The 26797-nt window shown below is 36.7% G+C and overlaps 2 protein-coding genes and 1 long non-coding RNA gene across 3 annotated transcripts in view; all 3 read right to left on the bottom strand.

The window, feature by feature from the left end:
- Positions 1 to 26412, bottom strand: part of LOC146522266 (basement membrane-specific heparan sulfate proteoglycan core protein-like) — a 43738-nt gene extending 17326 nt beyond the window's left edge. The window contains exons 1-9 of the mRNA XM_085153692.1: positions 26122 to 26412; positions 25235 to 25501; positions 24834 to 25112; positions 23161 to 23433; positions 22697 to 22963; positions 21810 to 22073; positions 21409 to 21687; positions 5134 to 5397; positions 4733 to 5011 (exon numbers count right to left, since the gene is read on the bottom strand). Of these exons, the coding sequence (XP_085009818.1) occupies positions 4733 to 5011; positions 5134 to 5397; positions 21409 to 21687; positions 21810 to 22073; positions 22697 to 22963; positions 23161 to 23433; positions 24834 to 25112; positions 25235 to 25501; positions 26122 to 26317 (2368 nt within the window). The 5' untranslated portion in view covers positions 26318 to 26412. The remainder of the gene's footprint in view (positions 1 to 4732; positions 5012 to 5133; positions 5398 to 21408; positions 21688 to 21809; positions 22074 to 22696; positions 22964 to 23160; positions 23434 to 24833; positions 25113 to 25234; positions 25502 to 26121) is intronic.
- On the bottom strand, positions 404 to 4574 carry LOC146522268 (uncharacterized). The gene is made up of 10 exons (XM_085147756.1): positions 4560 to 4574; positions 3496 to 3709; positions 2729 to 2848; positions 2577 to 2592; positions 2406 to 2497; positions 1930 to 1980; positions 1760 to 1822; positions 1604 to 1663; positions 1185 to 1247; positions 404 to 970 (listed from the first exon to the last, which is right to left on the bottom strand). Exons 1-10 carry the CDS (start codon positions 4572 to 4574, stop codon positions 846 to 848), a joined length of 819 nt encoding a protein of 272 aa, XP_085003882.1. The 3' UTR covers positions 404 to 845.
- LOC146522267 (uncharacterized) lies at positions 17396 to 18287 on the bottom strand. Its single transcript, XR_014873056.1, has 2 exons — positions 18040 to 18287; positions 17396 to 17825 (listed from the first exon to the last, which is right to left on the bottom strand). It is a non-coding gene; the product is annotated as an uncharacterized LOC146522267 (long non-coding RNA).
- Positions 26413 to 26797: the final 385 nt, after the last annotated feature.

Here is a 26797-nt window from a genome sequence, read left to right as displayed (position 1 = left end):
GCAGGATCAAAGAGACGTTTTGTTTCTGTCTTGTTTTCGACAGAACCGTCTGGATTTTTAGCTCTGATGTTTGTGTCATATTAATGAATTATAATACTGCTACGTCTCTGAGTCATGCTGACCATGATTGAATTCATGACTTTAATTCTCTGTGATGTTCTGTCTCCATGCAATCTGTCATATGAGATTTATCACATGTACAAGTTATCTTTTCATTTAACTATCAGCACAAAGAGAGATGATCTGATTAGTTTGTGGATAATTTCATACAGGAAACAAAAATCAAACATAAACATAAAATGTTTAAATGTAAAAAGATTTTATTTCTACCTTATGACTAAAAGATGCAAAAATCAGAAACACAAAAATATACATGAAATGCATTCAAATGTATTCACTGCCTATGATATAATTCTTATTTATATAATTTAAACAAATACAGTTAAAGTATTTGTTGGTGCCCATATCAGTATTTACACTGCAAACACTGACTGTAAATTGTGCTGTCAGATACTAAACATCACATATTTCTCACTGCTGTTGGAACATGTTATATATATTCAAGGTTTATTACAATTTCTTTTATAAAAGTAACCGAAGATAAGGAGCATGAATATTGAATATGAATACACCTCCATTTGGTTTATACTAAAAAAGAGTAATATGTCTATATGATGATTTAATATTGTAACTGTACATAAAGCTGAGCATGTCTGATATTTGTGGAGCAGAGGAGCAAGAGTGGCTTCATAAAAAGCTTCTTCTTGGCTTTGCTGCTACAGCTCTCCTCACTGACCTGTAAGACAAGCACAAAAAGACAAAGTGATTTCCAACATGTAAAGATATTATGAGCTGAAGACATTTAATAATGTGAAGAATAAATCAGCCTGCATGGCAGCAGAATTACTGAGAGAGCTTCCTGATGTGACTTCAGAATAAACTGCTGCATCAGCTGCAGGACTTGATTTTCCTGTGAATGAAGAGAAGATCATTGAAAACAATAATATCATTAACCAGGAGGAAACTTGATGTCTCCACTAATGCAAAGATAAAAGAGAAGATTTTAAATAGCTGATGAATTGTGAATACATAAATATAAATATTAAAATTAACAGATTTACATTTTAGGAGCTGATAAACATGTTGAACAATATTCAGTGGAGATGATGGCAGACTTTGCTCACCTTTGTTTTTCTTGGCTTTTTCTTTTTTGGGCTGTTTGACCTCAGCATACATCAGACTGTCCTCTAAAAGAGACGTCAGAGCTCAGGACACATTTGTTCAGCACAGATATGATGACAAGAACATTACTACAGAGTAAAAACATGAGAGAAACTATTTATTTTGGGGACATATAGATGGACAATACCATACTGTACAATAACAATATCATTCTGTATATGAAGCAGACAAACTTACACTAAACTCTGAACGGCCCTCGATGTGTATAAGATTCAACTCTGCTGATGTGTAGTGGTCATATGTAGTAGCTAAGCTTGGTCAGTGAATAACTAAACTCCATGTTGACCTATAATTACCTGCAATATAATGATGTGATGACACATTCAAGTACAAACACTGAATGAGACTGTTGTGACTGTACCTGCAGCTCCCGTCTTCACCTCAGAGTAAACAGCACTCTGCTCTGGTTTATGATGCTTCTCTGTGAAGATGATCAGATTAATGAAAATAATTAAAACATTTTAAATATTGTAAAAACTTCCCAGGCTTTTTTCTACACTGTGTTTTGTGTACTCACTCTTCTTTCCAAAGTTTTGAAGTGTAATAAGAGAGTATGTGACATCTTGGGGTTCATCTGCACCTGAAATATAAAAATGTTTGTAAACACATCACATGCAGTTTGTCTGCTTAAATCAGAAGCTTCTTGCATCTCTAGCTGCTCTGAGCTTTTCTAAATATGAACTGTACCAGTTCCAGTGTCTTCCACTTGTGTGATGGATTCATAGAGGTTAGCATCACCTTCATGAAAAGAAACCAGAGTCAGAGTTTCATTTTAATGTCATCAGTCAAAGAAAGATTTTCATTAGTTGTGTTTAAGTCAAATCTAGGACTATCAGATATTTTCAGACCATGAACCCATCATGGTGTTACTGTTTGTGTTGTTCTGATATGAAACAATAACATTTGTGGATTCTTTCAGTCGAGTTAAAGATTCAATCAGGTTGTAAAATCCTGTTTGTTTCTGATCTTTTGTGCGTGTAGTCAGTTGGTTATTTGGATGTTTGTCCAACTGGATTTTGATAAATGTTCTTTGAAAAACTGCTGAGCACAAACTGAACCTAAGAAATGTTCCTGTTAATGGAGACTGAATGAAATGTCAATATTAATAATTAACCTATACGTTAATGTTAATAGTGATAATAAAGATCGGTTTAAGTGCTGACCAGGATGAAGAGAGTTGTATTCATGAGTTTCATTCTGGTTGACTCCATGATTCGTGGAGGAGCCCGGACTGTGACTCTCAGACTGGATCGACCTGAAACTTGAAATAAACACAATAAACTCAAAAGTAACTGATGTTTGTTTAAAATAATAATAAAAAGTATTTTACCAACCTGGTGAAGCAGGAATCTGTGAAAGAGACAAATGTTATTACACATGTTTGTGATGTGAATTGTTCAGTCAGAATACATGTATATGTGTGAATAATTAAAGTGTATTTAGTAAATAAACTCTCTAATACAGCATGAAAAGAAGAGGCTCTTACACTTGGACTGTCTGCAGCGATACAACAAGAGCAGGAGAATAATAATGAGAGAGACTCCACAAACCAGTCCAACAATCAACCACACAGGAGATGAAGAGCTGTCAGCTCCTGACACAGTTACTGTAACAACAAACAATAAAGCTTAATTATATTTTATATTTCATGACGTGCTTTTATAAAATATTATCATGAAAAAGATCCAGTTCATCTATTTTCATTGACTAGAAATCACTTTAACTCCATTTTAAATCCTACTTTGTTTAAATGACTTGACTCTCCACAATGAACACATCTCTTATAATTTCCTCTTAAAATGTTGACTTCAGTAAATCTGCTTTATAAACTTTTACTATATAAATATGTCAAACAGCCAAATCTTAATATAAAGAAACAAAAACTGATGTTTACATTGAGATTTTCTGTTTTCTGTCAGAAACTGTCAGCATGACTCTGCTCTGTGGTTTGATGTTGTGACTCCTGTTCTACACTACTTGCAGTGTTACTTGTAGAGTTGCTACAGAACTAATTGTGAATTTATGTTGATTTGGAGATTTGCTGAAAGTGATTGTTTCACATTCATAATCCCACCTAGTCTCCCCTCCTTGGATCACATTCCTGACACTGATTCTCTCGACTCCACATTTTTCATGTTCAACCATCTCCAATAAGCGCATTATTACCAAAGAGGTTAAATATACTGCTTTTTGACCTTCTCAATAATCCTCTATCATCAATTCATTCAACATTGTTGCTGAATCCAAACTCACCAGTTTTGTTAATCTGAACTTCTTGACTGTCCTCTGTGTAGTAAACTGGGTTTCCTCTTCCTCCTCTGCACCTGTAGAGTCCTTCCTGTGAGACACTGATTTGTTCATTTGATGGGGAGACAACATCCACTGTGGTATCATCTCTGTACCAGTAGTATTTCCATCCAGATGATGATGATGGGTTCACAGAGCAGGTCAGGGTCACACTGCCCCCCTACTGGTATGATTGTTGTTGCTGCTGTCAGTGTGGCCCTGGGTTTATCTGCAGTTATTTTAGAAAAAGAAAAAAACAAATTAATTATTGAATCTAAATAATTTAAAAAACTAGATGGAAATGGTAACATGACCAAATCTTGGTGATCTTGAAGTGATACAAACTGTAAACTCATTTTGATCGACACTGTGAAAGTTTTATATTTTCTTGGTTATATTTAAGAAGAACTTGGGGACTGATTAATAAACTGACCTGTCTTTAGGGTCTTAGACTTTAAAAGGGATCAATCTCAATAAGCCTCCTGCTAAACGTGAGTGGAAATGACTCAGAGTTGTGAGAATGTTAATCATAGAAACAGTAACATTATTTTTGGTGGTATCTCTGTGTGTGTTTCATTTCTTTTAACAAATGGCAGTATTTGATGACATGTTAGACCAGAATGACTTTTATTCTTCTTTTATCGAGAAATTATAGATTTGTTGTTATATCGTGGCTCAAGAGATGGGAGTTCACCTTGTAATTGGAAGGTTGCCGGTTCAAGCCCCCGTTGTGTCCTTGGGCAAGACACTTCACCCTACTGGTGGTGGTCAGAGGGCCCGGTGGCACCAGTGTCCAGCAGCCTCGCCTCTGTCAGTGCGCCCTAGGGTGGCTGTGGCTACAATGTAGCTTGCCATCACCAGTGTGTGGTTGACTGGATGTGTAAAGCGCTTTGGGGTCCTTAGGGACTAGTAAAGCGCTATACAAATACAGGCCATTTACCATTTGTTTGAATATATTATTTATTTATCCTGTTTATATCATTATTGTCCTCAGGTGATGGAGCAGCAGGTCAGCATTGGCGTCTCTATACCAGCTGAAAGTTCATGACACAAAGTGGTGACAAACTGTCTACAATGAGGCTACTATCAGCTGCAGCTCTTTGTCTGACTAACAATGTAACATGCTTTGTAGACCATTGAATTCATCCTGTGCTGACCATGATGACATTTGTCAAATGGAGATCACACAACAAACATGACTTACTTGATACTGACAATGTGAAGGCTTCACTCCACTCTGTTGAAGAATATGAGTCATCTCTGCGTCGACTCTTACACATGTAGTCTCCACTGCTGGACTCAGAAACTCTGAATGTCACATCATTATTGTGTGTCCACTGTGTGGGTGTCCTGGGTCCTCTCCATTCATACTCCCACTCAGTGGTTTCACCTCCTTCCTGCACCTCACATGTCAGAGTGATCGTCTCACCTCTGAATATCTGAGGCCAGTTGGGTTGTTGTTTTACAACAACTTTATTGGAAACTGTTTACACATATTAACAGTTGAGATACAAATAGAAACATGAAATCAACACAGAAAACTTAACATTGTACGTTTGATAATCATGAGTGAATGTATATTTCAAACTAAATTACTGAACTCACTGGTTTTCTCAATGGTGACATCATCACTTATATCAGTGTAGTAAACTGGGTTTCCTCTTGTTCCTCTGCAGCTGTAGATTCCTCCTTGAGATACTCTGATATCTCTGTTTTGTTGATCTCTGATTCGAACTTTATAAGTTCTTTGGGTTCGTCTGAACCACTCATATTTCCATCCATCAGAGCTCTGCACAGAGCAGGTCAGTGTCACACTGCCCCCTACTGGTATGATTGTTGTTCCTGCTGTCAGTGTGGCCCTGGGTTTATCTGATGTTATAAAAAAGCAGGAAAACTATAAAAATGTGCAGATGATTCATTAAAAATGCATAGAAACAATCAATCATACCTAAACAGATCTGAAGATTTTCAGTCAGTGACTCTGGGTAAATGGATATGCTCTACTTATATTATTGTATTTAGCCACTTAGAGCCTGTTTGTCTGAGGTATCAAACTGTGGCATTGTTTAGACACACCAGTGAAGGATGAACCAAACACTGAAGACTGGAGAATGTGATACATTAGACTCAACATAAAATATTTGTTTTCCGTCCGCCTGAGTGCTTCCTGAGAGGAAAACTTTGTAATGAGAAAGATTACTGTGGTAATGTGTCTGTAATGAACTGAGGCCATTTTCTGCTCTTTGGTTTGGCTTCTATGACCTGCATCCACATGTAAGACGTGCATTAGAAGACATTTATTTATATTTCACAGAGAATCCATCCTCTGTTATTTGATTTTGTCATTATTTTTTTATACCCAAGTCATACATATGTATCTAGTTATTTTGTGTATTTATTTATTTTATATTTGAAAGCTTTCCTTTTCTTTGTAATATTTGACTTCCCACACGTGTCACTTGTAGTTTTGAAAGAGGCCCTGCTGGGGAGAGATGAGATTATGCTAATGATCCTGTTACAGAGAGGTTAAGCACAGTAAAAGTGCTAAAATGGTTCAAATCTTGGTTGATGTATTCAAAGACACTGTTTCTTTTAAAGCTGTGCATGTAGAAGCCCAATCACATAAAGTTGCTGAACTGAATTTATTTTTATTTAAACATTGTTGGAGAATAAACTCAGCAGGCAAAGCAACAGCTGACTCATCTCATTGACACAACAAAGTTTGCAGCAACAGTGTGAGGCCAGACCAGCTACACACAGTGAAATGAAATGGCTTCTTTCTTTGGCCTTGATCCCCCAAATTTCATAAACTGTGTCCTGGTGCTTTTAATGTGACCTCACTGAAAGACAAACAGACTGAAGAACTGCTGGTATCACTGCTGTGATTGTGCTTTCTGCTCTCAGTGTGGCTCTGACTCTGACTGGGACCAAACACAAGGTTATAATCTCACACAGGCGATCTGTCTTAGCTCAAAACTACAAAACAGACGCACCTGATTTGTTATTTTTTCCTTAAAACCTTCATCTCTTTACATTCCCTTTTAAATGAATCATTGTAGAGTCACAGTGCACTCAGCTGTGTGTCTGTTTGCACAGTGAGTTTCTTGGAGGGTCTGAATTGTTTCTTGATGTTGAGTTTAAAACACAAAACAGGAAACTTCAGTTTGAATCGTAAACCAACTCACATGAAACTGTCAGTCTGAAGGCATCACTCCATCCTGTTAAGAGATAGTCACTGCTACCCCGACATCTGTAGTCTCCACTGTGGGACACTGAAACTCTGCTGATCCTGTATTCACTGGATGTTGGAGGGCTGTTTGTGTTGGGTGCTGTCCATTCATATTTCCACACCTTTCCTTCACCTCCCTGATTCTCACATCTGAGAGTGATTGTCTCACCAGTGAATATCTGAGACCAGCTGTGCTGCAGCTTCACATCGATCCTGTTGGAAACTTTCCACAGCAAAATTCCTCAATTAGGACACAAAAGGAATGAATAAACATTTTATAATCCCTGTGGCTGAAACTCCTCCTGCTGGCTGATCTAAGAAAAGGCTGATTAACCAGAGTGAGAAGTTTGCAGCTTGAAATCCTAACAGAATAAAAACAGGTGCAGAAATCTGGAATGAATGTTTTATGTTCACTTTTCTGTTCAGATCAATAATTTTAAAACAGCTTAAGTCATTTCAAACATTTATCCTCTGATTCATATATAAAAGGATGGAGTGGTTTCCAGTAAAAAGGAAAAGTGAGCAAACACTGCATCATCAAAAACATCATTCACTGTTATTTCCATCTACATATAAAATAATATTGAGCTATTTATTTGAATGTTTGGGTCAATTATTAACACTTTTTTAATTTGTGTGTGTATTTAGGATCAGAATTTAACACCAAAGGGCCGTAGTCCGTGACAAACATGACAAATCTCTGTTTGTATTTTTATTCAAGAACCATTATATCATTAAAAATTCAGCTGAGTGGGTGAGCAGTACGGCCAGGTTCAAGTCCCAGCTGCACCCCTACATTGTCTCTATCCAATAAAAGATAAAAGGCCTAAAAAATCCTCTTTAACAAATTAGGAGACGTGGCTCACACATTTGTTCACACACATGTAATTATTGCTTCATAGGTCATGATGATGTCGATGACTGTAGCCGTGCTTTTAGGTCACATGTCTACAGAGCCACAAACAACCAGTACAGAGGTCTGATCGCCCAGTCAGTGACTGGACAGAAAATGTGCTGCTCACATCTGCAGCTCATACCTCAACATAACAAACCATTTGGTTTCAGTCATTAAATATTAAACTATTATTATTGTTATAATTGTCTCATTGTTTGTCTCTCACAGAAAAAGATGTTTGATGGTCCCAGAACATGAAGTTCTTTACACCCTCGCTGTGTTTCACCCTCTTCACTGATCCTCAGTCAGTCCTGTTCATAATCACGTGAGAATCACAGGCTCAGAGAAATCCTTATTAAACTATCTCTTATCTCTGAGCTGACTCTTCAGAGTATCTTCAGAATAATTCAAAAATGTTTCTATAACAACTCCTCAGCCATTGGTCAGGATGGCCTCTGAAATGAGCCAATCACATAGAGTGATGTCACTGTGTCCAAAAACTGTAACTGATAAAAACAACTGGTGTCATGGTCTGTGTGCAAAATGTAGACTGCAGAAAACTTGAACTCAAAATAGCAGCTCTGCCTTGTAGGCAGAACACACAGACATGGAGGAGGGAGATCAAACACTGAAAAAGAGAAACACAGGGCTTAAATACACTGAGGGATAATGAAGGGAATGAGACACAGTAGGAGAGCACAGCTGGGAGTAATAGAGATTGAAAATGTGACGTCATTCAGGGGTAAAACCGCAAAGAATTCTGGGAACTCGTGGCAAGAGGTACTAGCGCACGCAGGCTTTCAATTGAAATCAGTTACACAGCGATAAAAAGAAACACAAAAAACTGTCAAGAAGCTGTTGTATTATTAACTGCAATAGCCGGTCGCATGACAGCCATGAAGCCGACGGGTAAAGAGATCGTTTTTTTTTATTGGATTACGTCGTTGAAGAGAAATTATTCGAGCCATGTTTCTGAAGTAAAAAGAGGCGACAGATGGCCTGGATTACAGCCATTCAAAGACCAAATATAACGTCCCAGAACACTCCAGCTCACATGTTAGTCTGCTCCAAGCATTTCCACAAAGGTCAGTGTTTTGTAGTAGTTAATACGTCATTTTTCATAATATAATTGGTGATATAGGTTACAAGCAAGTCTGGCGCTGAACAGAAATTGTGGCGCTATGATATCACTAATTGCCCAGTACGATTACAGCATACAATATTATTGTCACTGCTACATTTCTGTAATGCGAACCAGAAATTATTTCCACTACTAATTAATTACCGTTGAGCTCAAAGGTCCTATTAATAAACGGTTAACGAATGTGTATTTATGAAGACGATTTGTGAGACTGATAAACTTATGATATGTACGATGGTCTTTCGTTCTACACGGTGCATTTCATGGTCCTTTACCCATCCGTCGGTAAACTGTTCCTGGGCTTGTTGCAGTGACCTGAAGTTACTGAACTTCATGAGTGTATGCACTCACTCCAAGAACCGTATAATTATAAATATAAGCGTGGTGAAAGTTGGGCAGCACGCTAACGTATTTTGTCCACTCTGTGTGCTCGTAAGGGTCTAACCCTTTCACTCCTTTGATTTTTTCCTCGTATCTTTTCTTTGCCTTTTCATCAAGTCTGTCTTTGTACGGACCGGCATTGTTCTCCTTCGTTTTGTACATAACTTTTTTGGGGGGCAAAGAAAAAGCAAGAAGGTATTGGAACCGGAGAATGAACGTTTTGCGGTGCTGCAAATGCTTGCATTTGATGCGGTACTTGGATTATTTTGCCACGAGTTACCGGCATGCAATGCGCGAAAGTCACGTGGTCTGTCAATCTCTATAGACTATGTGCACATTAGCATATGCTACTTCCGGTGGGGAAATTCCTGTAGGGCGCTCCGTTTCCGGTGTTATATTCACTCCTTGTTTACTGCCGCTTTTTCCAAAACATGTCAACCAAATTGATGAATCGAGGTGAGATTTACATTTCACGAGATGTCTTGGGCATTTACGGAATATATGTGTAGATGCTGTTCGTAGACCTGTCGATATTTTTCCCCCGTGCCTCAGAGCAGAACAGAGAAAGGATTTAAATTCTATATTTCTCAGTATTTGTAAACAGCGGTCCCTCGTTTATCGCAGGTGTTATGTTCTAAAAATAACCAGCGATAGGTGAAATCAAGTAGCCAATTTTATTTTTTGACGGTGGTAAACGTTTCGTCGACATTGTTGTGTTTGTTGGGGAAAAAGCAGTGTGACTGCACTTCAGAGTCACACTGCTAGCGATCGATGCAGCGATTCTGTACTGTACACGGAGGAGATCGTCTGCAGCGATCAGGACGCAGGACACAATGTGATGTAAAAAAAAAAAAGCATGCAAACTTGCACTAAAAAATCTGCTAAACAGCAATTTGAAAGGTGAACCGCGCCATAGCGAAGGACCACTGTAATTTTGAAGGTAAGTAACAACATACCCTTCGTAAATACTAATGTATAGAAACCATTACCAGCAATCAATCATTATTTGTGTGGCTTTTTTTCACAGTTTGTTAACATGCTGTGTAGGTGTGTACTTGACTAGCTGATATCAACATAACGGGGAAACATATGGTTTGACTATTGTTCACCTGTAGTTTGAATGCTGAACATTTGCCTGTTTAAATCATGAGACCAGTCACTATACAGAGATGTGCTTCTGAATGTGGACGATGTGTCTTCTGCTGCAGTGATGCAGTTCTGCTTGTGTTGAGTGATGTAAACAACTGATCATCTAAACTCTTTAAACGTCAAAGTTGATCATTAGATTTTTTATGACACACAGTGGTGAGTGTTCCCACCTTCTGCTCTTTGTAACTTAACGCGATCTTTCAGTTTTTGTGTTTTGGACATGATTTTGGAGTATAGCTTCGCAGTAGCGATTGACCGCAAAGTAAAGCTACCGGAAATGTACAACCCCACATCCTGTCTCAAACCAGGAAGTTATCATTTTCTCATGCACAGGGTCTATTAGGCAGGATGTGACAAGGGAAACAAAACTAAAAACACTGACATGAGACGCAGACCTTCAAAGTAAAACAGGAAACACACCGACTGAACTCTAGATATGTAAACTTAACAGAGACTGTGAGACAGAACATAGAGACCTAAAACGTGGGACAGAAAGGCACAGAGTTAACACAACATGAACACATAAAACAAAACCTAAGAACTAAAACCGTAACAGCCAGAACTGAGCCTGGGGTAATAATAATAATAACTGCAATAATCAAAACACCAAAGGACTCAGAACATAAAACATATTATAAAATACCAAAACACACGAGACTCAAAATGCTGAACCATGACAACTGAAGCATCAGGGGCCAAATCACAAAACACATTTATGAATGACTGAGCCACACATTTAATTTCTGACTGATTAACATATTATCATTAAAAATAATAACATTATTATCAAATATTATAACCCCATTATTGTTTATTATTTATTAACTTTATAACACTTTATATATTCAGAAATAACTTGGCAGGTTGGGGCCATAAATCCCTTTGTAACATAATTTTATGTCATAATATTATCCCCCTCTGATCTCCAAACGAATCTATGTTGTTTTATTTCTTATGACATTTTTAAACTCACCAGTTTCCTGAATGATGACTGGATCACTTTCTTCTGTGACTGAATTTGTCCCTTTTATACGTCCTCTGCAGGCGTAGATGCCTCCTTTAGAGATCACAAGTTCTCTCTTTGATTCACCAGCTACTCCGGTCTTCTGGTTAGAGTTTAAACTGGGTTCTCTGAACCAGTCATATTCAAAGTCAGCAGAGTACTTCACATCACAGGTCAGTGTCACACTGCCCCCTGCTGGTATGGTTAATCTGTCTGCTGTCAGAGTGGCCTTCACTCCAAGTTCTGTAATTTAGAAAAAGATCAAAAGAATAAAATTGTTGCTCTGAATGTTTGAAGCAAACTTAAATAATGTGAATCATCTTTTGCAGCCACACAATTCAACACACTGAACATCTACAGAGACTTTGGAGTGAAGTGTTAAACAGCTTCTAATCAAAACACCAAATGAGGGATGAAGGAAACAAACTCTATGCTGAGCTCAGAGCAGAATTTGGTTACCATGTTTCATGTTGGTTTTCATGTCCATTTTTATAGCTCCAAGAGGTAATACAATACAATACAGTTGTATTTATATTGCACATTAAAAACCCGAAGGCACACCAAAGTGCTTCACAGTAATATGGAGAATCAACATAAGTCAATAACAGGGTACAGATTGGGCACTAGCACAGACAGAATAGAGGCACTAACAGACCAGAGGAGTTAGATAAATACAAAATCCACTAAGAAGACAAAAACAGCAAAAAAATTAATAATAAAATAATAAATTTAATAAAATTTAATAAAAAATTTATAATCCAAAAATTAATCCAAAAAATCCCACTGTATGAAACAACATACGTGCCAACAGCAAAACTCAGTGAGATAATCTGCAGGACACACACTGTTGATATTTTCAGATCAGATAAACATGAAAAGAAAATCCACATGTATGAAGCCACAGCTCCTCAGTAAATATACAGTTTGTATCGTGGGTGTGTGCTTGAGTGCTCACACACTTAACATGGTTATATTAACATTTTAACCAATAACCTCAATGAAATGTTTAGTTTATGATACAAAATATAACACAGAGGACGTCATTTAGAGCAACACAGGAGAAGCTAAATACTAGTTAAGATCAACACGTATGATATAAATGGAAGAAAAAACAATTTCTCACCTTCAGTGTTTCCATGTCTGACTGTACTGAGCACTAAAATAATGAATGAAACATCATCAGACATTATACAACTGACAAAATCACAATAAATATATAAACTGAGGCTTTTTAAAATCTTCACATGGTACAGTTATCATCAAATTTATGTTTCTTTTAGCTGTGAAACAGGCTGGAACATGAAAAAAAAACTTGTATGCTGTGTTGAAGCTGTCAGGTAAACAGGTTAAAGCAGTGATACACTGTAATTGTCACCAGTGAGAAACATTTTCCTTCATCACTGCCATTCAAACAGTAAAGGTGTGTATTGTACTCACAGAATAACCCCAGCAAACAGAGCAAAGAGTGCCCCATCCTCACGTCCAGCCCTGCACGCTGATCTGCATCTAATCTCAAAGTGTTCGACTTTGCATTGATAATAAATGCAGAACAAAGAGAAGCTGCACTTAATGTAGATAAGATCAAAGGTTATATTCAGCTCCTTCTTCTATCACCTCTCTGTGCTTCCTTCCCTTTTATAGAAAGCTCAAACAGCTCCTGTAGCTTTGACCACAGCAGTCGTGTGACGTGTTAACACCACTGCAAACATTTAAGCTTCTTTCCTGTTTTGTGTTCCTACTTTTCTCTATGATATACAAAGCTGCTCTGTTGCTTAGTTACTGACACACTTTGCAGGTCATAGTTTTATCTTTGTTGTCGTGTCCTGCCTCCACGCTTCAGTATCACAACTACAGACTCACTGAACTGTCTGACTGAATGTGAACAAATTTATCTTTGTCTGACAGAAGAATATTCGACCAACATTCATCAAGTTTCTTTTCATCTTCTTTAACAAAGTTTGTTGCTTGGCCTTTTCTGCTCACGTTAAAGAACCTGATGTATACAGACACACATGCAGTGCACAGATTAACCAGCGGGGATCAGCAATTCATGCAGAGCCCTCAGCTGAGACATCCAACATGGCTGACATCAGTCAACGAGCCTTCAACGATTTCTCAAAGATATTTTTACCAGTTTTCTAAAAGATTTTTGAACATTTTGAAAGGAAACTCAAAGTTTAATTAGTTAAAAAAAACTTTGTTTTTATTTGAAGATAAACTGAGCAACAAATTGTACAAAAATGCCAGATGCAGCTAAAAAAGATTTTTTCCACCTCATGTGAAAAATATTTATTTCTCAGAAGGTTCAAAAACACACCAGCTTTTAAAAAGTTTTCATTTTATTTATGATTCAGGCTTTAGAGGGTTAATATCTGAGCTTCAAATAAACAAATAAACAGAGGTCTGATATCAGGACTGTAATAAAATAATTATTGATTTTGCCTTTTTTCATTGATGTTTCCACAGTCTGTCACAGCTCCACAGCTCTTCCTTCTCAGTGGGATGTGTTAGTCATCTTCCTCACCTGCTCCAGTCAGCTCAGGTTGGCACATTTGTTCTCCATCCTCAAATAGCTGCACATAAAAGGACCGACTGTTCATCCACTCACTGCCACACAGTTACAGCACACGGAGGAAACTAGTCCAACTGCAGAGAATCACCCTTGTAGTTTATCCACTTAATCCAGCCTTCTTCTGTCTCTGATCTTCTCCAGTGTTCAACCTGCAAACCTTCAGTTGTGCAAACACACACCTGCAGTGGAAAACACACCTGCCTGTTCACTCTCTACTCATCTGAGCTCTGTGTGATTACATTTAGAGAACGTTGGTCCTGTTTTAGCATCTTGTTTTAGATTTTAGATTCTTATGGTTTTCTTTTTCAGATAATAATAATAAATATTAACTATTAACAGTAAATTAACAATTGAGGCAATTTACACACCGAGGTGTTATTATGTTATTTATAGTAAAATGAAGATCAGTAAATATTTTCTCATGTTTTAAGGAGTGTGAAAACAATAAACCAGAACGTTTAAAACTCTGAGCTCTGTATTCTGCCTGTTTAACGTCTCACAGTCTCCTCATCATCTGTCTGTGCTGTCAGCTATCAGGGCTAAAGCATGTGATCTGGAAGGCAGCTCATATTTAGCTTCAATTGTTCTTCCTCATTTTAGTTCTGCAGGCTGATGGAAATAATGAAGTCACTGTAATGTTTAAGTGCAGAGATGGTGCAGATAAGCCTGCAGCTATGAGATCACCAACAGTTACAGAAATATTCACACAGTAAAGAAAAAACTTTTCTTAAAGTGCAAACACTGAACAAAAACATGAAGAAATTTCATTTTGTTTTCAGTTATTAGCTTTGAATAAATTAACTTTGGTGCAAATAATAGTTTGATTTGAAAAATGATAAAGATGTTTACAAAATAATCTTTTACTTTAGCGAGACATGATTTTATAAAGATAAATGAATATTTGATGATCAGTACTGTTATTTCAGTACAGGCACATCATATAAACATGTGTCATGCACACAGAAGTCAAAGTGAAATTCATACTGTGCTCTTTGTCTGAATTCCTTGTTAACTGTTTGCTGTGAGCTGAACATAAAACTAAACATCAGCTACACTGAAGACTTGAGGCTGAAACCACAGGCTGCATTTCCTCTGTTCATGGTGACCCAACCAGAAACCATGAGGCCTGTCAGTGGATAAAAATAAGCCTGTGGCAGAATAGATGGTGACCACCAACAGTCTTTCACACACATGTAGGCCAGTCAGAAGAGTAAAGACGTTATTCTTTGCAGTTTGATCTTGTAATACTGTTTGATATTGATTCTTGAATAAAACATAATCAATGCATTTCTTTGCAGATCTGAATTTATTTGAAATTTCTTTCAGTTTTTTAAAAGTTTTACATCCGTCAGAAATATACAACATTTTTAATTTGCAAAAACTTCAAGAGATTTATTCAAAAACACAAACACAGGTCAAAGATAACCTGCACTGCTGCTCAACAGCTTTAAATGTTATCAGATCTTCAAATGATGTTGTTGAGTTTGACTGTACGCTGTGTATTCAGACACATGATGGCAGTGCTGAGAAGTAAAACAGAAAGACTGTAACAGCAGCACAATAATCACACACTCAGAGTAAATGCATAAAACAACAAGAACAAAAAACACTTTCAGCTGTGATTCAGTCATTCAATTTATTTCAAACACATAATAAACTGAATTATTGCTGATCAAATAAACAAAAATATACTAATATAATAATCAAAAACACAGGAGCACCGAGGCCTCGATCCTGTAGGATAATATTTTAACTGGTCATTTAAAGATCAATTTAAATTAATCTAATTTAAAGGCTTAAAGAAAGATAACTTAAAAAACATTCAGTCTATACCTTGAATCTCTGCTAAAGGGCAGTATGCTCACTTATATGGCGACACGATCTCCTCAGCACACTCTGTTCACACTCCAAAACTTTGCAGCATCCCAAAAACACCACAGTCCACAGCCTCACATCAGAACAAAGGAGAGAAGAAGAAGAGCACCTGCTGCTACTTCCTTTGTTATACCCTCTGTTTGATCGCCTGAGTCCTAAAGCCATTACACTAATCACAGTAATAATAATGAGCAATAACACAAATAACATTTCAAACACTTTAATGAACTGAATTATTGCTGGTCAAATAAAATAAAAATACAATAATAACAGTAAGTTATGAAGAGCTGTAAGAAGCTCACTTCTTTTTCATTAGTAGCTGAGAACCAGTATAAAGTTGTATTACTGCCACCTACACAGCTGTGATGGTAACAGCAGACTCCAAACACTGTTTGTCTTTCAGCCTCAGAGTCTGTGCAGAATTTCTCTCACACCACCATTTATTAACCCTGCAATAAAACCTCTAAACTTCCTGCTTCTGTATCTTAATTCACAGATTTCTCCAGCTCCCCTGTATCCACTTACTTTAACATTTACCATTTAATTAAATCAACAGGGAACACAGGACTGCATGACATTTTATTAGAAACTAAAATCACATAAAGTCAACTAATTAGTTACAAATGGTAATAGGACAAAATGAAAAGTCACCAGTGTAGCTGTAGTTGCTCTCCCACTTTATAGGACAAAGACATGATTGATAGTGAAGAGGGAAACCCATCTACAGCACAGCTGAGCTATTAGAGCACGGTGACCAACTGTCCTCTTTTTGACACTTGTTGACTTGTAAAAGCCTATATGACATTTTTTATTTCACCATTCATTAACTGCACAGAGATGTTATTGTTTAAATATGTATTCTTCATATAAACAGTATTATAAAGATTCTTCATGACTGGCACAAGTGTCCTCTTTTTTGGAAATCAAATTATGGTCATCCTGTATTAGAGGATATGATCAGCACTGTTTATCACCGTCATGCTGATTTTGCAGAAAAATGCCAACCAGGCTCAACCCAGCTGGTTAAGTTTACACCTGACTGACCTGTGCCTCCTCCTTACTGTGACTAAACAATCAGACTCTGCAGGGTCAGACAGATGTTTTGTTTCTGTCTTGGTTTTGATAGAACAATCTGGATTTTTAGCTCTGATGTTTGTGTCGTATTAATGAATTATAATACTGCTACTTCTCTGAGTCATGCTGACCATGATTGATGCAGAGCTTTAATTCTCTGTGATATTCTGTCTCAATGCAATCTTCCATATGAGATTTATCACATGTACAAGTTATCTTTTCATTTAACTATCAGCACATAGAGAGATGATCTGATTAGTTTGTGGATAATTTCATACAGGAAACAAAAATCAAACATAAACATAAAATGTTCAAATGTAAAAAGATTTTATTTCTACCTTCTAACTAAAAGATGCAAAAATCAGAAACACAAAAATATACATGAAATACATTCAAATGTATTCACTGCCTATGATGTAATTCTTATTTATATAATGTAAACAAATACAGTTAAAGTATTTGTTGGTGCCCATATCAGTATTTACACTGCAAACACTGACTGTAAATTGTGCTGTCAGATACTAAACATCACATATTTCTCACTGCTGTTGGAACATGTTAGATATATTCAAGGTTTATTACAATTTTTTTTATAAAAGTAACCGAAGATAAAGAGCATGAATATTGAATATGAATACACCTCCATTTGGTTTATACTATAAGAGAGTAATATGTCTATATGATGATTTAATATTGTAACTGTACATAAAGCTGAGCATGTCTGATATTTGGGCAGCAGAGGAGCAAGAGTGGCTTCATAAAAAGCTTCTTCTTGGCTTTGCTGCTACAGCTCTCCTCACTGACCGGTAAGACAAGCACAAAAAGACAAAGTGATTTCCAACATGTAAAGATATTATGAGCTGAAGACATTTAATAATGTGAAGAATAAATCAGCCTGCATGGCAGCAGAATTACTGAGAGAGCTTCCTGATGTGACTTCAGAATAAACTGCTGCATCAGCTGCAGGACTTGATTTTCCTGTGAATGAAGAGAAGATCATTGAAAACAATAATATCATTAACCAGGAGGAAACTTGATGTCTGCACTAATGCAAAGATAAAAGAGAAGATTTTAAATAGCTGATGAAGTGTGAATACATAAATATAACCTGTAAAATAAACAGATTTACATTTTAAGAGAGGATAAACATGATGAACAATATTCAGTGGAGATGATGGCAGACTTTGCTCACCTTTGTTTTTCTTGGCTTTTTCTTTTTTGGGCTGTTTGACCTGAGCATACATCAGACTGTCCTCTAAAAGAGACGTCAGAGCTCAGGATACATTTGTTCAGCACAGATATGATGACAAGAACATTACTACAGAGTAAAAACATGAGAAAAACTGTTTAGTTTGGGGACATATAGATGGACAATACCATACTGTACAATAACAATATCATTCTGTATATGAAGCTGACAAACTTACACTAAACTCTGAACGGCCCTCGATGTGTATAAGATTCAGTCTGGTGATGTGTAGTGGTCGTATGTAGTAGCTAAGCTTGGTCAGTGAATAACTAAACTCCATGTTGACCTATAATTACCTGCAATATAATGATGTGATGACACATTCAAGTACAAACACTGAATGAGACTGTTGTGACTGCACCTGCAGCTCCCGTCTTCACCTCAGAGTAAACAGCACTCTGCTCTGGTTTATGATGCTTCTCTGTGAAGATGATCAGATAAATTAAAATAATTAAAACATTTTAAACACTTTAAAAACTTTCCAGGCGTGTTTTTTGTACTCACTCTTCTTTCCAAAGTTTTGAAGTGTAATAAGAGAGTATGTGACGTCTCCGGGTTCATCTGCACCTGACATATAAAAATGTTTGTAAACAACTCACATGCAGTTTGTCTCCTTAAATCAGAAGCGTCTTGCATCTCTAGCTGCTCTGAGCTTTTTTAAATATGAACTGTACCAGTTCCAGTGTCTTCCACTTGTGTGATGGATTCATAGAGGTTAGCATCACCTTCATGAAAAGAAACCAGAGTCAGAGTTTCATTTTAATGTCATCAGTCAAAGAAAGATTTTCATTAGTTGTGTTTAAGTCAAATCCAGGACTGTCAGATATTTTCAGACCATGAACCCATCATGGTGTTACTGTTTGTGTTGTTCTGATATGAAACAATAACATTTGTGGATTCTTTCAGTCGAGTTAAAGATACAATCAGGTTGTAAAATCCTGTTTGTTTCTGATCTTTTGTGCATGTAGTCAGTTGGTTATTTGGATGTTTGTCCAACTGGATTTTAATAAATGTTCTTTGAAAAACTGCAGAGCACAAACTGAACCTAAGAAATGTTTGTGTTAATGGAGACTGAATGAAATGTCAATATTAATAATTAACCTATATGTTAACGTTAATAGTGATAATAAAGATCGGTTTAAGTGCTGACCAGGATGAAGAGAGTTGTATTCATGAGTTTCATTCTGGTTGACTCCATGATTCGTGGAGGAGCCCGGACTGTGACTCTCAGACTGGATCGACCTGAAACATGAAATAAACACAATAAACTCAAAAGTAACTGATGTTTGTTTAAAATAATAATAAAAAGTATTTTACCAACCTGGTGAAGCAGGAACCTGTGAAAGAAACAAATGTTATTACACATGTTTGTGATGTGAATTGTATTTTTATTTTGTGTCATGAGATCAGAATACATGTATATGTGTGAATAATTAAAGTGTGTGTAGTAAATAAACTCTCTAATACAGCATGAAAAGAAGAGGCTCTTACACTTGGACTGTCTGCAGCGATACAACAAGAGCAGGAGAATAATAATGAGAAAGACTCCACAAACCAGTCCAACAATCAACCACACAGGAGATGAAGATCCTGCCAAAGATAGTGACAACAAACAATAAAGTTTAATTATATTTGATATTTTATAAGATAATTTTATAATAAATCCAGTTCATCGATTTTCCTTGACTTGAAACCACTTTGAGTCAACTCCTGCTGTGTTTAAATTACTTGACTTCCCACAATGAACTGAATCCAAACTCACCAGTTTTGTTAATCTGAACTTCTTGGCTGTCCTCTGTGTAGTAAACTGGGTTTCCTCTTCCTCCTCTGCACCTGTAGAGTCCTTCCTGTGAGACACTGATTTGTCCATTTGAGTGGAAAACTGCATCTTGTGTGGTCAGGGCTTCAGAGTAATTTCCATCTCTGTACCAGTAGTATTTCCATCCAGATGATGATGATGGGTTCACAGAGCAAGTCAGGGTCACACTGCCCCCTACTGGAACAGCTGTGTTATCAGCTCTCAGTTTGGCCTTTGGTTTATCTGCAGTTCAGTTTAGAAAAAGAACAAAAGTCAATGACTGAATCTTGTATATGCGGATGTTCACTGTTCATAGACACAAACTACATCTTTCTTGGCTGCTACCTCAAAGCAGACTGTGCGCTGTTGGTCCTGCGTGCTGCACAACAACATTCATTATTTAGCATTTACTGTTATTTACACTTTGCTAGATTAATGCAATCGTGTTGTGTTTATTATGTTGCTCTATTTTTTTTTGCTTGTTTTCTCTTTTTTCTGTTTTTCTCTCAACAGGTGATCTGGGAGATTTCTCACTGTCTCTCTTCCCCTCTGCTTTTGTTTTTCTTCATCTTTCTTTCTCCCTTTTCTATCCCCCAGCCATGTCTGTCCCATCTGTAACAACTGAAAATTAAATTAAATTAAATTAAATTAAATTAAATTAAATTAAATTAAATTAAATTAAATTAAATTAAATTAAATTAAATTATAACAACAAAGGTCGATCAAATGGACCAGTACGGTAAGGCCATAATGATCCCCTTGGTAAATTAAATCTGTTGGGTATCTGTGTTCAGACATCACTTCTGACAGCTAAAGAAACGGGACAGGCAAAAAAAAAAAAAAGTAAATGACTGAATCAAAACAGTTAAAATAACCAGATGGAAATGGTGAACATCACCAAATCTTGGTGATCTTGAAGAGATACTAACTGTACAATCGTTTTGATCGAAGCTGTGAAAGTTTTATATTTTCTTTGCTGTATTTAAAAAGTACTTGAAGATTGATTAATAAGCTGGTCCCTCTTTAGGACCTGGGAGTTTAAAGGGATCAACCTCAATCAGCCTCCTGCTAAACGTGAGTGGAAGTGACTCAGAGTTGTGAGAATGTTAATCATAGAAACAGTAACATTATTTTTGGTGGTATGTCTGTGTGTGTTTTATTTATTTTAAAAGATGGCAGTATTTGATCAGGTGATACTTCAGAATTACTTTTATTATTTTCTTTATAGAAATTGTAGATCAATTATTATTTGTTTGAATATATTATTTATTTATCCTGTTTATTTCTGTCATTCTTGTCCTCAGGTGATGGAGCAGCAGGTCAGCATTGGCGTCTCTATACCAGCTGAAAGTTCATGACACAAAGTGGTGACAAACTGTCTACAATGAGGCTACTATCAGCTGCAGCTCTTTGTCTGACTAACAATGTAACATGCTTTGTAGACCATTGAATTCATCCTGTGCTGACCATTATGACATTTGTCAAATGGAGATCACACAACAAACATGACTTACTTGATCCTGACAATGTGAAGGCTTCACTCCACTCTGTTGAAGAATATGAGTCATCTCTGCGTCGACTCTTACACATGTAGTCTCCACTGCTGGACTCAGAAACTCTGAATGTCAAATCATTATTGTGTGTCCACTGTGTGGGTGTCCTGGGTCCTCTCCATTCATACTCCCACTCAGTGGTTTCACCTCCTTCCTGCACCTCACATGTCAGAGTGATTGTCTCACCTCTGAATATCTGAGGCCAGTTGGGTTGTTGTTTTACAACAACTTTATTGGAAACTGTTTACACATATTAACAGTTGAGATACAAATAGAAACATGAAATCAACACAGAAAACTTAACACTGTATGTTTGATAATCATGAGTGAATGTATATTTCAAACTAAATGACTGAACTCACAGATTATCTCAATGGTGACATCATCACTTCTATCAGTGTAGTAAACTGGGTTTCCTCTTGTTCCTCTGCAGCTGTAGATTCCTCCTTGAGATACTCTGATATCTCTGTTTTGTTGATCTCTGATTTTACCTTGAGAGGTTGTTTGGGTTCGTCTGAACCACTCATATTTCCATCCATCAGAGCTCTGCACAGAGCAGGTCAGTGTCACACTGCCCCCTACTGGTATGATTGTTGTTCCTGCTGCCAGTGTGGCCCTGGGTTTATCTGCTGTTATGAAAGAGGAAGAAAATTATATAAATATGCAGATGATTCATTAAAAATGCATAAAACAATCAATCATACCTAAACAGATCTGAAGATTTTCAGTCAGTGACTCTGGGTAAATGGATATGCTCTACTTATATTATTGTATTCAGCCACTTAGAGCCTGTTTGTCTGAGGTATCAAACTGTGGCATTGTTTAGACACAACAGTGAAGGATGAACCAAACACTGAAGACTGGAGAATGTGATACATTACAAATACATACATAAATACATACAAATACAACACTAATCTTTCATATTTAATTTGCTGCATTTCTAAGTTAAAAACACACATGAGGAACAATCAGTGGATTTAATGTTTCTTAGTGGATGTGGTGGAGCAGCTGAGACTGATTCAGCATTTGTTCTGCATTTCATCTTTCATGTATTAGAGCTGCACAGCAGAGAAGTTACTCTCATATGTTTTGTTCTCTTCACTGTGAATAAAAAGCTGCTGTTCAGGTTTTTGTTGTTGGAATAAAAACTAAACATTTTACTGACCAACATGAAAGACAGTTATAAAGCTGTAAGAAAAAAGAAGTGCTTTTTCCTTATTTAGATACTCTGGATGAAAGATCTTACATGATACAGTCAGTGTGATGATATCACTCCACTCTGAGAAGAAATAGTCCCTCCTGCCCCGGCAGCTGTATCCTCCACTGTCAGACTCAGTAGCTCTGATGATTCTGTATTCATTGGATGTTGGAGGTGTGTTTAACTTGGCTGCTCTCCATTCATAAGTCCACTGAGCTCCTTCACCTCCCTGAATCTCACATCTGACAGTGACTGTCTCACCGCTGTATATCTGAGTCCAGGACGGCTGCAGGGTCACAGTGGGCTTACTGGGAACTGTTCACAGAAAAATATCCAGTTAGAGACAAATAGAAACATGAAGATAAAAAAATAAGACGGAATAAATTCTTCTATTTGTCAGGAGTTGTCTCTCATGTCAGGGTTAATAAACTCACAGTTGTTGAATGAAATTGTTAGCACAGAACACAAAATGACATCTCTCAGTTTGGCAGAAATAAAATAATTAAACTCACGAGTTTCTGTAACTGTGACGTCATTGCTCTCTTCTGTGAAGGAAACTGGATCTCCTCTCCCTCCTCTGCAGTGGTACAGACCTCCTTGTGTGACACTAATAACTCTGTTTCCTTCATTTCCTCTCATGAGCTGAGCTTTAGAAGAGACTGAATCACGTCTGAACCAGTCAAACTTCCAGCCAGCAGAGCCCTCCACAGAGCAGCTCAGTGTCACACTGCCCCCTGCTGGTATGATTGAACTTTGTGCTGTCAGTGTGGCTCTGGGTTTACTTGCTGTTAAAGATACAGATTACCACAGGAAGAAATTTCTTAAAATATTGATCAAACTTACTGATTAGACTAATTTATCTACAGACACCAAACTGAAATTAGTAATCCTGCATGTGACATGTGCATGCATGTGCTGTTGAAGAAACAAAATTGGTAAAACATTAAATTTGCTGCTGAAGATACAGAAACAGTTAATCATTAAATTGTTGGTTGTCTAAGGAAGAAATTTCTTACAGCACTGATTATGTGTTAAACATTGACCCATTTAGAAAATAATGTGTAATTTTTCTGCATGTGAGACATCAGACTGCTAGAAAAGGTTTTTTTTTTCAAATCAAAAATAGTTTGAATGCCTCATCTCTGTTTTCTGTTCATTACTGTTTTAATAGTTACAGTGCAGTGAACGACTTCTTTACTTTCTGTCACAGTGGGAGGAGAGTCGTTGAAAGAGAAGTATGTGTGTGTTTTTAAAGTCTTCTTACTAGAAATATTATTAAAAAGTTATTTGAAAAAATCAAGTTCACACACAAAAGCTGACTGGAAGTTATTTTCTATCATTTAACATTTCATTTTAAATGTTGTACACACCTACTACAACAGCAAAATAAAATGTTAAGCTGATGTTCATCACTTTCATGTATTTATCCAATTTTAAAAATTATAACACATTATTTGTTTTAATTATTTTATTTATACAGAGATGGGTGAAATGTTAACTGTTAGTGATCTGAGCCCAGCAGTAAAACTGGGACATCTGAGCTTCTGTTGTTTACCTGTGTTTGTTTTTTTGTTTTTTTGTTTTGTTTTCAAATAAAGTGAGTGTAAAACAGCAGAATCACAGACACAAACTTCTTATTAAAGAGTGAACATAAACACACTTTTCTCCACAAAGTTGTTATATGTACAAATGAGACTTTTTCAGGAAGAAGTTGGAATGAGTCTGATTTGCTTTCATAAAATGACTTTGAGGTTAACATGCAAATCAATGAGTTCAATAGAAATAAAATCAAAAACCTTTCTATTAAACCCACTTGTGTGCGTGCTTCAGATTAATTTTAATCTACGCCAGTATTTGATGAGATGATTGAATGACTTTTATTCTTTTTTTTAAAGAAGTTTCATATTTGTTTTCATTTGTTGAGGGAGTTTGAAGAACTAAATTATTATCCTGTTTGTGTTATTATTGTCCTCAGGTGATGGAGCAGCAGGTCAGCATTGGCATCTCTATACCAGCTGAAAGTTCATGACACAAAGTGGTGACAAACTGTCTACAATGAGGCTACTATCAGCTGCAGCTCTTTGTCTGACTAACAATGTAACATGCTTTGTAGACCATTGAATTCATCCTGTGCTGACCATTATGACATTTGTCAAATGGAGATCACACAACAAACATGACTTACTTGATACTGACAATGTGAAGGCTTCACTCCACTCTGTTGAAGAATATGAGTCATCTCTGCGTCGACTCTTACACATGTAGTCTCCACTGCTGGACTCAGAAACTCTGAATGTCACATCATTATTGTGTGTCCACTGTGTGGGTGTCTCGGGTCCTCTCCATTCATACTCCCACTCAGTGGTTTCACCTCCTTCCTGCACCTCACATGTCAGAGTGATCGTCTCACCTCTGAATATCTGAGGCCAGTTGGGTTGTTGTTTTACAACAACTTTATTGGAAACTGTTTACACATATTAACAGTTGAGATACAAATAGAAACATGAAATCAACACAGAAAACTTAACACTGTATGTTTGATAATCATGAGTGAATGTATATTTCAAACTAAATGACTGAACTCACAGGTTTTCTCAATGGTGACATCATCACTTATATCAGTGTAGTAAACTGGGTTTCCTCTTGTTCCTCTGCAGCTGTAGATTCCTCCTTCAGATACTCTGATATCTCTGTTTTGTTGATCTCTGATTTGACCTTGAGAGGTTGTTTGGGTTTGTCTGAACCACTCATATTTCCATCCATCAGAGCTCTGCACAGAGCAGGTCAGTGTCACACTGCCCCCTACTGGTATGATTGTTGTTCCTGCTGTCAGTGTGGCCCTGGGTTTATCTGCTGTTATGAAAAACAAGGAAAGAAAATGTTCACCTGATCCAATATACAGGGAAAACACTGCTTTTTAAAATATATTTCATTTCAAATTCCCACAAAATAAAATCAACAAATTTTCTCTTCACTTTCATAAACTTCAGATGTTTGCATTTTTTCTGTCTCAACATGGTGACAGAGCTGCAGTAATTCAGGTTGTAGATCTCTAAGTAAGCACAGTATAAATGTTTGTCCAAACTCAGGCCTGAAGAAGTCACAGTGAATATAAACTAATGCAGTTCACTGTTGAAGGAAACACAATGATGGGTTCAGAGGGATCTGCCTAGTTTCAGGTTTAGATAACAGAAACATCATCACCTTAGATTTTATGAAGCTTTTGATGTTTCTTCTTTTCCCTACTTAAAATCTATTTAATCCACAGTTTGTTTGTTTTTTGTTATACATTAAATAAACACATGTCGTAATAATAAATTACAGGCTGTGAGCATAGTAGTACTTGTGAGCAAGTAACCAGTAATGTACAGTAGTTCTTGTTAAAGTTTCAAGGACAACAATTATTAAATGTATTCAGAATTTTATAATTTTTTCAACAGGAATCATCACATTATTGGTCACTGAGGGCTTACCTAATACAGTTATAGAGACAGTATTACTGTTCTTTGTAACACGTGGGTCCTTCCTGAGACCAGAGCACTGATATTCACCACTTTGACTTGTTGTTGTAATTTGTGATCTGTGGTCTGTGTGTTCACTGTAGTGGAGAAATCCCTGACCATCCTTATTGAAAGTGTAATACCAGTCAGTGTCTTTTCCTTCATTCATGTCACATTTGAATGTAACAAACTCTCCAATGAAAAAACTGGACGAGCTGGGTTCAATAGTTAACACAGCATCTAGAATCCAACACAACCACAAAGTTAACAACCTGAAACACTTTTATGCATGACACAATCTGTGAAAGTATGTTCATACACTGTTCATATATTGATTAGTAAATAAATATAAAACATAAGTCAACTGTAATTAAGATTTATTCGGTATTTTGAGATGAATCTTTACCAAATAAATTAAAAGAAATAAACAAAAAAGTGAAAACTGTTCAGTCACCTTGAGCGTGTCCAGTGCAGACGAGTGTACAGAGCACTACAATAAAGACACAAACTTCAGACATGATCAAACTAAAGACACTCAAATATAAAATAAATCAAACACTTGTGGTTGTACCAGTGGCTGCTATGATTTGTATGCATCAAATTATCACTGATGGAGAAACAAACCTTTCTTAGATAAACTAAATCATCT

The sequence above is a fragment of the Neolamprologus multifasciatus genome, chromosome 3, assembly GCF_963576455.1.
Source record: "Neolamprologus multifasciatus chromosome 3, fNeoMul1.2, whole genome shotgun sequence".
Classification (NCBI taxonomy): Eukaryota; Metazoa; Chordata; class Actinopteri; order Cichliformes; family Cichlidae; genus Neolamprologus; species Neolamprologus multifasciatus.
Note: the sequence above shows the minus strand (reverse complement) of the source record. Positions and strands in the feature narration are given on the sequence as shown.